Below are 12,814 nucleotides of genomic sequence, written 5' to 3'. Positions count from 1 at the left end.
TGAGGTGTTGCAGACTTCTAGTGAATGCACACCTCATACATTCAAGTACTTGTCAAGCTTGACTTGTTCAGTCATTTTAAGGGACCTTGGTAAAATTCCAAATGGGGTCCATGTGTGCGTGGGCACGTACACACACACACACACACACACACACACACACACACACACATACACACACACCAGCACCACGACCACATCGCATCACATCTGTCCTAAGAACTCATTTAACACCCATAGTATCTTGGGGACACACATTGTCCTGTGGTGGAGTACATCTTAGAACACATGCAAGTCTGGGTAAACACACACACACACACAAAATATAGTCAAACAAATATGTTCTCTGCTCAAAAAATAAAATTTTTTGGCACATTTCTAAGAAGAATTTTAAAAAAGAAAGAAAGAAAAAAGAAGCTACTGTTTTTTCCTTGTACTGGAGGGATTTTTATATGATTTCTCAGATTCCTAGTATTGTATTCATTTGTGTACCTGAGTTGAAGTCTCATAGTTTTAAAAGAAAACCCCAAGTAATGAGTATATATTTTACATATATACATATATATATATACACAGATATTTACTAATGTGTAAACTCTTTAAATACATAAATTAGACACAAGTATAGACAATATGACAGCAGAATAAAATTTAATTTTACAGAAAAGGCAAAGCACAATACTTGAAGGAAAATGTTTAAATTTTAATTTGTATAAAAATCTTTACAGCTTGGCTTAAACATGAGACTATTTATGAACGAGAAAATTTAGTTAAACCAACACTAACTTACGAAATTATTGACAGCGCTATGAAAGAGGTAGTCATTTAAAGACACAGACTGTGATGCTCAAAGCCTACTGATGCCACAGGAATGCGGCCGATGCCAGTGTGGGCCGGCTGTGAGAAGGCAGAGAGGAGGTCCCGCACGGTGAGACCTGTGCCCGGGTTGTGACTGACACTGTGACAAGAGTGGGCCACAGAATGGATTGAAGACTAGAAGTGAATTCTTCCATATCTATCATTTCACCTAATGTTTCTGCCTTTGATGTCAGAACACTAAAGCCAAAGAATAATATGGAAATACCCTATACTCTCTTTTAAAATTCATTTGCACATGATTGGTTTATTTCTTCTTAAATATGGAAATTAATCCACCCGTGAAGCGCTCTGGGCCTGAGTTTCTCTGGTGACTCTGTCCCATCCTTCACTTCTTACGTGAGCATCCATATTTTAATTTCTTTTGTGGTAATTATTTTGGTTGCTTTCATTATTTTTATCTTACTACCATTTGTTCTCATTTCATTTATTTGTATAAAGTGTTTGCACAACTGTGTTCTCTATGTGACCTTAAGTCCTCTTAGTTTCTGCAGAATTGGTAATGATTTTTCCTTGTTCAGAAGAGGTTTGGAAGTTTTGATGCTAACAGTGACAACTGAGCTATGCAATGATGCAATGCTGAAAACACCAACTTTGATTTCTAGGTGGTCATCCTTCCTTCCTTTCCTGAAGCAAGATGAGTCACATGACTGGCAGGAGGCCAGGGCTGGGGGACATGTCTCAAAGAAAGGCAGTCTTCTTCTACAAATGCTTTTAGGGAGAAAGTAAGATTAACTAATTTTTAGTGTGGACTCAAATAGACCTGGAAGGCTTAGACAATATGATCCTCACTTTATTCTCATTCTTCACTTTTTGTATTTTACTACAAACTTCTTTTTTAATAAGTTTTTATGTTGCATGCATATTTTACATGGATGTATGTTTGTGCACCACATGCATGTCTAGTGCCCACAAATGTCAGAAGAGGGTGTCAAATCTCCTGAACCTTAAGCTACATATGTTTCTGAGCTGACATGTGGGTGTTTGGAATGGAACTCAGGTCTTCTACATGACTAATCAATACACTTAAACTCTCAGGCATCTGTCAAGCCTCCTATAAGAAGTGAAGAAATGTCTCTTACTTGCCTTGGTAATCCTAGAAATAAGTATGTTATCTGTCACCTCAAAAATAAATCGCTGAACTTGAATATTCATTCACATTCAGTTAAATACACACACACACACACACACACACACACACACACACACCCCAGAGGTTTATTTCTAGTTGCCTTTCCCATGCCTTTTTTTTTGATTGAAAGGTAACAAAGGAATATCAAAATAATGTGTTTATGTATCACAGGGGTCTTGATCTGTGCTTAAAGAAAAAAAACCTTACAAATAGATCACGAAATCAGAAAAATGTTTCATTTAGAAAGAAATAACATGTACAGTTCTTGAGACTTCATTGCAGGTCACTTGATTCTATGTACTAATGAATAAAATTTTTATGATGAAAGACCCATGCCAGCTCAGGAATTCTGAATGCAAAGATCATATGGTAGCTATTATAGTTAATTGAAGGGAACAAGAAAATGTTTCCCCTTTGCTCCGCCAGATCTCCTAAAACATTCTGTTAATTTTCCAAGAAATATCTGGGGCTCTTTGGCCACTCTTTGTAGGTCTGAGTTTTGGCTGAAGCCAAAGTCATGAAAATCAAGCATGTCACTGAATACACCTATTCAACACATTATTGATAATCAATTTTTAAGCAACTATATTTAGGAAGCTTAAGCATTGCTGCTTTGTGATGGTTTAATTTTCTGCATTATCTTGAAGATCAACTCTCTGCTTTGTATTTCTAACTTTGTTTTTATTCTTAAGAAACTAATCTTTGCTCATATGCAGGGTTACAAAGTGACTTTGATTCCATGCCGGATTCATTATTTGCATTACGAGAGAGGAAAATCACATTCTAGAATAAAGAAAACATTCAGTTTCAGACTACAAATGAATATATATGTTACACACACACAAGCATTTATATACATATGCACATAGGAAGGTAGATACATAGATGCATTTACATATAAAACAATTTTATAGATACATAGAACTTATAGCTGTTCCAAGATGAGAGTAGCACATTATTAAGTTATGCACATATTTGATGTATATCATCTCATCTTCATTATAACATTCTAACTAAGGATTTGGTCAGAGCACAGCTATTGGCTCCATTACTGAAGACATGCATTCAGAGCTGGCTGAGAAGGGTTACATGCAATTATTAAACATCATTGGCTTAACATCTTGGATGCAAGAAAAATTTAATATCAGAAGGAAGGAAGTAGAACCTAAGATGCTGACTGAATCCATTCAAGTGTGTCATTGATCTTTACCAAGTCAAGGCTTGTAATGAGACTAGTCTTTGTAGGAGAAAGTAGCCCTATTTAGAAGGGAGGTAGCCAGGCTCCAGCATCCTGAACACAGGCAAACTCAGCATAATTTCAGGAAATACATTTAACTTCTCAGAGCCTCAGTTCCTTTGTTTGCAAATGGGAAGGAAAGAAGCAGGTGATGTGTTAGGGTCACCTGTTTTCATGACCAGATAATCCTTGTCAGCTACTCAATCGCCTTCTACCCCTTCATTTACTGCCCTATGTCACTGTCCAAACGCCCTGACATTAACGTCATGGTGACTGATTTTCCTGTGTCATTCATGGCAGCATAGGGCAGCACATCCTAGAGGAACAAAGACAAGATTCCCAGAGGCCTCTAGCATACTCACCCGAGAGAAGTCAGAGTGACCCTCTTTCCACCACAGCATGGCAGCGAGCATTGCCAGGCCAAGCTCCAACACACTGAAGATCAGCATCAGTGAAATGACTCCCTAAATTCAGGAGAGGAGAAGTTGGGGTGACTGAACCAGCAGAAGCCTTGGTGGGAAGTGACTATAGAGAGGAAACCATCTCCACCGTCAGAGAGTGAAGAAAGGACACCATGAAGAAGGGAAATGGATCCCTCCAAACCCAGGCTTAGATCAAGGCCTGAGCCCTTCATTCCCTGAGGGGAAGTGGATGGAAGCCAAACTAAACCAAAGCTGTTTCAAGCCACTGTTTCTCTCCTGGGACATGTGCTGGGTCCCTGACTACACTGTTCACTCAGTGAGGGGGCAGAAGTGAGTAGTGAGAGCCAGGACAGAGTCAGGGGCTCCTGCTCTTGGCTCTCCTAGGTTGGGCACGTCTCTGCTTCTCTGACTTCTGTCTGCTCACTTCTCAAACGTGTGTCATAATTCCTCCACAGAGACTTGTGAGGGTTAGTGAGGTTCTGACAGTGCAGCATCTTTTTAAAAGTCAGCATTGATAGAACCTTCTTCCTCAGAGTGTGTTTCCTTGGCCTTTTGCGTGATGGTAAAAGGCAGAGAAACAGTCCAGTTTCTACAGTCTGTAACATCACAAACCATTACGAAGAAGGGCCTAGGTTAATAACACACAGCCCATGACTTTTGTCCTAAGGTTCATGAAGGCTGCTTGATAGGAAAAAATGCCATGCTGTAAACTTTTCCATTGTTCACACACAGGTTGAGATGTGTTAGCGCACGCCTCCACTATCTTGACACTGTCCCAGAAAATATATTCAACCCTCTCTTTGTTTATTTATACATTTATTTTATTCAGCCCTGACCTTTCCCCTAAGGTCTCAAACCAGATAGGGTGAGAGGATTTCAAAAGCTATGGGAAGACCACTCTTTTCCAAAAGCTACGTGAGCCTTGAGGAATACTCACAGTCAGAACATTCTTGATGCTAGGGCAGTCATTGTTGTCGAGGGGATGGTTGTAGTGATACGGCTCGGTTGGTCTAAGAAGTTTGCTCTGCTCACACTGCTCTGAGGCAGGATGCAAACCAGCCAGGTTGACAGAGATGATAACGATGCCCATGAAAGCAAATAAAATACTCAGGATGTTCGTAATCAGGCTGCCCTTTACCTGAAATGAGCAACATGTTTCATTCATTCGTCTTTCCCACAAAGTTGCGCCTGTTCTCTTAATTTGTCTTCCTTAGCCTTGAGGGATTTATAATTTGTTTCTCCATCTCCCTAACTCATAGTTGTTTTCACTAGAAAGAGGAGAGGCCGTAGTTTTCCTTCCTTATTTTTCCTAGGCTCCATTTCCTAGATGATATTTGATCAGATCACTTTAACCAGCCTCTATCATGTGTATTGGCTCTGCCAATACATAAAACACAAAATGTAAGTGGTAATTGTGTGCATAAATAGGATTACAATGAAAAGAAATAAAATATTCCCCTGGCAAAATCACCCATTACACCATAATGCAAAACTGGAAAGTTCTCAAGACAGTGGGAACAAAGAATGAGGTGCGGACACCAGTGTGTTCCTTGTCCCTCAACATTGTCAGCACTGTAGTTTGGATTTGATGTGGCCTAAGACCCACATATAAAAGACCTGATCCCCAGGCAGAGGACGCTGTGAGATCTCAGAACCTCTAAGAAAGGTGATTGTGGGGACTCTTTCTCAGTGTCAGGTAGACTTTGCAGTCTGAAAAGGCTTAGGATTGGCTGTAACTGGGGCCTCATTGTGATGGCTGTAGGCAGAAATCTAGACATGTGACAAAGGATGTTGTCACTTGTAGAAACAGTGGGGCAGAGAGAAGCAGGATGAAACTAGAAGTTGGTAAACTGAGGCCATGGTGCCAGAGTTCCTTTACTTTCATTGTTCTTGAGTACTCAGTTCCAATGCTCACTTTGGATTCATCTCTACATTTATAGTGTCAGCAAAATTAATAAACTTTTCTCAATAATGACTTCTTTTCTTCCTCAACATAGGAAAGTGAAAATTGAGCTAAGACTTGTCTAAAGGATATGATTATAGGTAAGAATTTCCAGGGTGTGCCCCAATGTCTTACACTGGAGTGTGACTTAATTTCAGCACACTTATATTTTAGGCCAATAATATAAACCATTCAGAATTTGGCATTTTTGGGTGCTACTTCACACAAACAGTGACTAAAGTCTAATTCTTGGAATCCTCTAACAACAGCTGCAATCAGAATGTTGGTCGTGTGTTCTAGAACAGACTAGGTTTATTCTAGTTGGCCATCTTCTTTAGGCTCCACACACAGGATGACAAGATCATTCTTGAGCATAGGTAAGTGTCTTTCATTCTTATTTTGTCTAGAGACTACCTATGTCCTTGGTTGCTTTTACTCCTGGAATTTGACCATGGCAACAGAAAAGTAATCAATACTCTGTGTATTGTAGAGATTGGTTTAGTCAGATCTTAACTAATAAGTCCCTAAGCTGTTGATTGCATCACATGGCATTCTGTCCCATGGCTTCCTGAGTCAACTCCTTGAGGAACGTGAGTTGACTGATGGCTAGGTGAATCTTTATAAATCTCAAAAGTTTCTTCCTATAGTCCATCTTTCTTCTCCCAGTGACTTCAGTATTCCACTAGAATTAGTTAAAAGTAGGTAAAGTTGAATTCTTAGCCAAAACAAATAACTATTGAGACTTTCATGATTCAAATATTCTGCTTTTCGGGTCAAAAATGCTTACTCAAGCCCAGCAAAAGCATTACCTTTATGGAGATCTAGATAAAAGATGATTCTCATGTGAACATTTTGTCTGAGGTTTTCCACGCATTTAAAATGGTGAGATTATATAGTATACCCACAGCAAATGCTTATTTTAAAAATAAGGACCATAACTTAACTACCGAAGAGAAAAATTTTAAAGTTTTTGTGTTAGACTTTTCATTGTGATGATAAAATACTTCACACATAAACAACTTAAGCAACACAATGTATTTCACGGATTCAGTGTCTCATCCCACAAGAGTGGGCTGGTGTGGCAGAGCAGAGCAGCTCACGGCAAGGTGGTCCTGGTGGTCATGGAAGCAGAATGAGAGGACATCTGTGCTAAGCACATTTTACCTTCTCCCGTCTTTTCCACCTGAATCTTTATCCTAATGGATGACCCTATAGAAGAACCTCAGAGGTGTGCATTTTAATCTCCAAGGTGCTTCCTGGCATGTCAAGTTGGTGATCAAGATTAATCATTGTAGCCTGTTGCCTACTCAATGGGATCATAAGAACTTAGTTTTACATGATCTTTGTTGGCCGTGGTCTCAGACATAAAGCACACTGTAAGTTTGGTCACTGTAATAGGAAGAATGTGCTCTATATAAGGATATGGAGAACCCAGAATCAGCTCACAAATAGAGCAAGATCTTATTTGTAACTTCAGTGTGAAAAGCAGGGCCCTGATGGGTGCTCCCTGAGTTCAACCTCACCAGGTCAGGATTAAAGCTCTTGTACTCACCAAAAGCTTCGTTGACTTTGTCTCCCCACTGACTGACAGAATTCCAGAGATGATAAACTGCTCAGATAAGAGGAAAATGCTGTCAGGTCAATTTATATGTACAAAGTGACGAAAGTGTCACTCTCTGGGGTTCATGACAAACCTCCATGGGAAAAGCCTCAAGGAACAAATGACCAATGTTACACTTGGGCTCTCAGAGGAGTCCCTTTGCTCACATACTGTTTAGAAAACACAAGAAAGGTAGATAAGAGTAGAATTATATACCATTAAAATAAATAAAGACTTAAGAGGAAATAAAAACATATTTCATTGATTGGAAAGGGACATTTTGGAATTAGATGATATTTAGATCCTGAAGCATTGCTCTCCAGGGAGAGACAGGAAAATAGCCATGGGGTTTGTCCCCTCTTTCATTTGCTGTGCCACTCTGGTTTTCTTATTTAAACCCTGCAGTCTTCTCTCAGTGACTCTCACTTGAACATATTAAAGTATCTTTTTAATGTGCAATTTTCAGTCTGCCAGAATCTTAGGGAGGAGTTTTTGAGCTACCTTCCGTTAGGATGTTGGTCCATACTTTCCATATCTTGTCATGCTCCTGCCTGACATCATACCATCATCCTGGTGTCTAGGTGATGCTGGTGTACTACATGAATTTCTTTCTCTCAGGTTTTTGTAATACTTTGAGAGAAAATTGCACTTGTTTTAATTCTTTAAATAAGGAAAGATATTAACAAACACAGAAGACAAGAAATAGCACTCTCAGTGGCTGGTCCTACAGAGTAACAAGGTAAATGAGAACAGAGGAAGCATAAAGTTGGATGGTGAGAAGCGCTTACCATGGTTCATAAGATCAAAATTACTTTATCTCATCCAATAAATCAAAGAAACTGAAGAAGCAAACATGCTTTAGAAATTTAAGAAGGGTAGAGATTTTGTAATTTCTGTTCTCGAAAGTTAAGCAGCCTATTCACATGAATAAATGCCGGGTCTTCATCTCTGTGCTCCTAGGGCCTTGCATCCCATGCATGCAGTTGACTGCCGAGAAAAGCACTAAGAGTCTCTTCTAATGCAAGGGATGCTTAGTGATATGGAAAGAACACAATATGGAAAGAAGAGAAAAATAAAGTCACAGCCCTGACCACATCAGCCCCTGGTAAGGGGTTCAGTCAGCCATGAAGTGATGGAAATAGTATGGACCTTCAAGGACCCTGAGAGTCTGGCAAGACACTGCTGTCACCTGAACCATTTGGTGCTCAGTAAAAGATTAAGAAAATATTGACAAATTGAAATTTAAGATTTTTCATAAAAAAAATCCTGACCAGGCTTATTGAGAAACCATCAAAGTTACCAAAGACAAGAAAGGTCTGGGACAATCCAAATGAGGAAGTCTAGTGGAGGCTCTGGAGAGAGAACAGCTGGTGGAATGCAGGGTCTTTGAATGAAACCCAGGACAAAGGACACTCATGGAAAACTGGTGAAATCAGACAGTGTCTTGGTGTGAGATGGCTAAAGCAGAAGTCACTGGAACAAAATGAGGAAAAGGTGGAGCTGTGGATGCATAGGAAAATAAAATGCAGGAAAGGAAAGATTGTTACTGAGCTGTAGTAGGCAGACAGGAAATCATAGGGATAGGAAACCTCACCTGTGCACGAGACTACTCTACCTATCTAGAGGGGAGCTGTGCTCTGAGAGAAGGACCTTCATGTCCTCCTGACCCCAGACATGGAGCAGCTTCTGAGGAATTTCCAGTCTATCACCCTTAGTGCCTTCAACAAGCCAGAGCCTAAGAGTGGAAGCCTTGCTGCCTGCATCCTCTGTTCTTGTGCCCACAGAACTCTACTTACACACGCAGCTCCTACAAATGGATAGGAAGATTTTAACAGGACAGAAATCACTGCGTTAAAGTGTGCGGTGTGTGGAGCAGATGCCAAGATGATGCCCAGACTCAGCACCATCACACCACACATGATCTGGATTGCCTGTTGAAAGAAAGGAGATGGGAGATTAAAACCAGCAATGACAATGGGACCTCTCCACTCCTCCCATGGTGCTCATGAATTGTCACCTTCTACACTGTCACTGTAAGCACACAGACACTGCAATAGCTCTGAGGTGAGGGAAGTTCCTTCTGGAGGAGATGTGGCCCTGCCACAGCCTCAGGCCATCTTCAACTACTTTTGTTCATGAACCCCTGGCATGCTCAAGAAATTTCCCAGAATCTCCTGGCTGGTGCTAAGTTGTGAGCCCTTAGTTAACAAGTCTCCTGCTCCTTCTTGTGGGGAGAAGAGTAATCTGAAATTCCTTCCACTCTGAGCACATTCTAATGGAAACCTCTGGGTGCCACATCTCCCAGAACCCACAGAACACCACACTGAGCCAGCCTCTCTGCCCAGCTCTACAACCGCTTCCGCCCAGGTGTCCCTTCTAGGGATCCCTAGCCTCTGTAGGAGAAGGACACTTTTGTCTTCCTGACCTCCTTCACCTCACAGACTCACGGTTCTTGTACACTTTGTCAAGCAACTTTTAAATTTTTGTTGCATGTAGTTCAAAGGAATCCAGATGATGGTATGCCCAAGGCAAGGCCAACAGTTCGGAAACTGGGTAACTCAGAGACCCTTGCAGATAGTGTTAGAACAGACGACACTGAGAAACAGCCTTATCTTTCCTCACAGCACAAATATATGTTCTTTCTCATACTCTTCCTTTCCCCCCAAAGAGTGCCTTTAATAAATCTGGGTAGAACACACAGAGGAAATCCAGGGGTCTTTTTGTGCTGCTTCCTCTCCCTAAAGGGGAGAAAGGTATTTTATACTCAGTGAGCACCAAGGATGTATCTACAATATTTTAAAAAATAAAATACTAGCAAGTACACTCTAAAAATGAAAAAAAATAAATTAAACAACAGCATCTCAGTAACTCATATTTGCAATAAGGAAAAATACTTGTTAATTTGTGGAAAGTCTTAGAGATATATACATCTTGCCAAGGGTTTTCTACTGGTCTACAGACTACTCTTGTGATCATTTTGTGAAAACTGAAGGCTTTTCATTCTCAAAATCTATTTTTTAATCCTAAGACACAGTGTTTCCTTCTCTGCCCTCCACCCACTCCAAGTGTTCTGAGTTGGATTTACCGCAATCACTTTGATCTCTGCCTTTAGATATTTCTTCAGGTTGTCTTGCATCTGGTGGGTTGGCTGGGGTTTGTCTGTTTGGGGAAAGTTAACTCCATTTGGTGAAATCACTGTGACAGTCTCATTGGTCACTACTTGTGGGATCATGATGGAGCTTCCAGGGCTGGAAGAGAAAATGTGCTTTGCTCTTAAAAAGAATTGTGCTCATTGTACTGTTTTGTTGTCATTGTTGATTTGTTTGTTTGTTTGACTGGTTTTGATTTATTTTTGGTTGTTTGTATTTGCTTTCTAGAGAGAGAGAGAGAGAGAGACAGAGAGAGAGAGAGAGAAGTTATAAAGTTGAATGGGAAGGGACGATTAGACTATATTGTATGAATTTTTAATTAAAAACTAAATGCTTTACTTTGAATACAATAAAATCCAAACAAACAAACAAACCAATCTATGCTCCCAGGGTCTGTTGCCACCTCCAGACTGTAAACCTTCCTGTATTCTTGGCCTGTCTTCTGCTAGACAAAACTGGTGTTTCCAAGAAATAAAAGACAAAACACATCGATTCCTGAGGTCTTTACCCATGATGTTAGGCCCACCCACAAAATTTTGATAATAAACACATCATATGGAGAGACAGCATGAATCCTCAGGAGTTCCTATGTCCACACCTAAAATTCACACAACATCTGTAAAATGGAGCTCAGTTCTGCCTAGTTTAAGTGCATTTTCTTTATCGGCTGACTATCATCCTCACGTTACTCTCTGGTCATGAGATATTAAAATTCAGCCTTCATAGTTTTCCAATTCTTGCTACATACCATTCAAAATACTTAATCCCATTTGTTGGTATTGTGAGTCTAATAGTACCACGTATAGAATTAGCCTTTTATATTTTGTCATATTTTAGTAGAAGTGATCGTGTAGTGTTTTTAATCCTTGAAAAAAATCCTTTCTGCTAATTAATAAAATCATAATCAGAAAGAAAATCCAGAGTCAAAGTTAGATGTACATGTGGAAGTAATCCACGCTCTGTTCAGTGGCATAAGATCAATGTTAAATAATATTTAAAGTACTTATTGTTAATCAGTTGCCTATACACAGCTGGGTACTGCACCCCAGCTCTCTCTGGCTCTCCCTGTTTCCCCCTCTGCCAATGGCAGCCTGGGTCTGAGTCTCTTCAGCATGGAGAAGCAGCTGAAATGCAGCGGTGTGAGAAGTCCTGAAGTCTTGTCCAGAGGTTCAAGGTCAGAACCATGTCCTTGTTAGTTGGAAGGACCAAGTTGTCTGTGGAATTGGTTTTTGAGCTCAGGTTGACGTTGTACAATAGTTTGATCGCACTCTGACACTCCCAATTCTGCCCAATAAAGTTATGCCTTGAATCTGTGAGCAGTCAATGACTAGTCGGCTGGAATTGGCCATAAAGAAGCCCGCAACTTGGATAGAGAAGACACACAGGAAGGAAAGGGTGTGAACTTGGTTCTGCCAGGAGGGAAGGGACTGGTCTCTTGCAGTGTTTCTGACCAAAAAGTAAGGTCAGCTAGCTGCTACTCGGCCTCTGTGTGCTAGCTAGTTTTCACCCCAGTCTCTGACTTCTGAATCTCATTGGTTAACAGAATGACAGAGATACTTAATTCAAACCAATGTGGAAGTGGCAGAGCCTGGCTGTGGAACTGGAAGCCCTGACAGGTAATGGCCTGAGTGGTCAGCAGAGTGCTGACTGAGGGCTTGTGGGGTGGCAGATGATAATTAAAATATCAATAGATTAATGAGTAGCAGCTAAGCCAAGAGGAAAACATCAGCTTGGCTCTCTTTTCCCTATGCTGTTCTCAGCCCTTAGGCTGCCCAGTTAGTGACTGGCCTGAGAGCCTTTGCAGGTGCAAGAGTTCTGCTCCCAATAGTCACTTGGCCATAGGTTGGTGACCACCAAGATCATGCAGCTAGAAAGAACAGGGACAGAGGTAAGCCAGATGCCTCTTCCCTTCTCCCATTTATGTCTGAAGTGCCCCAGTGTCTCCAGAGCTTCTATGAGCATTAGCAGTTCCCCTTATCAAAGTCCCAGAAAGAGAAAGAGAAAGAGAGTACTGCACAGGCAGAAACCTCTTCGGGATTGCCTACCTGTGCGTGTGCCTCCCAGTCCTCCCAAGCTGGGCCCTCAGGATCCGAAGAGCTTTTAATGCTGGATTCTCTCGGTCTGAATCTTGTTCCTGTTGGTGAACTTCTGACTGTCCCCAGCCCTTCTTCCTCTTTCAGTGTTCACTGCCACGCAGGATGGAATGAGTACACACTCTGACCATGTCAATGCAGCCATACTTCCTATTTCAGTAACTTCCAGAAACTCAGAAAAATCATGACTAGAACCAGTGCTGGGAGCCTGTGGGGTGTGATCACCAACACCCACCAGCTCCAAGTAATGCCCAAGTCTATGTTCTGGAACCTTACTTGTCAAAGTGTTAGACAGAGAACAGCAACAAGCTGGGGAAGCCCGTGAAGATGAGAGAAAGTGACTTTGCCAGGCCTGTTTTGATTTTA

At 41.0% G+C, this 12,814-nt stretch overlaps 1 protein-coding gene across 1 annotated transcript; it reads right to left on the bottom strand.

Moving 5' to 3' along the window:
- Nucleotides 1–2,147: 2,147 nt before the first annotated feature.
- Nucleotides 2,148–12,581, bottom strand: LOC126498795 (membrane-spanning 4-domains subfamily A member 6B-like). Its single transcript, XM_050137694.1, has 7 exons — nucleotides 12,401–12,581; nucleotides 10,292–10,454; nucleotides 9,003–9,137; nucleotides 7,159–7,215; nucleotides 4,602–4,802; nucleotides 3,605–3,706; nucleotides 2,148–2,788 (listed from the first exon to the last, which is right to left on the bottom strand). Exons 2-7 carry the CDS (start codon nucleotides 10,436–10,438, stop codon nucleotides 2,693–2,695), a joined length of 738 nt encoding a protein of 245 aa, XP_049993651.1. The 5' UTR covers nucleotides 10,439–10,454; nucleotides 12,401–12,581; the 3' UTR covers nucleotides 2,148–2,692.
- Nucleotides 12,582–12,814: the final 233 nt, after the last annotated feature.

Source organism: Alexandromys fortis, unplaced genomic scaffold (genome assembly GCF_014885135.2).
Source record: "Alexandromys fortis isolate MF-2015 unplaced genomic scaffold, M_Fortis_MF-2015_v1.1 scaffold_3, whole genome shotgun sequence".
NCBI classification, from domain to species: domain Eukaryota; kingdom Metazoa; phylum Chordata; class Mammalia; order Rodentia; family Cricetidae; genus Alexandromys; species Alexandromys fortis.
This window is presented reverse-complemented; position numbering and strand designations above follow the sequence as displayed.

What these genes read in the sequence shown, in the direction of transcription:
- LOC126498795 (XM_050137694.1), bottom strand. Translation starts at nt 10,438, where the DNA reads ATGATCCCACAAGTAGTGACCAATGAGACTGTCACAGTGATTTCACCA. An exon ending in CAAAGTCAACGAAGCTTTTG is followed by an intron (nt 4,803 to 7,158) that starts GTGAGTACAAGA and finishes TGCTCATTTCAG; the next exon opens with GTAAAGGGCAGCCTGATTAC. An exon ending in GCATCAAGAATGTTCTGACT is followed by an intron (nt 3,707 to 4,601) that starts GTGAGTATTCCT and finishes TCCTGAATTTAG; the next exon opens with GGAGTCATTTCACTGATGCT.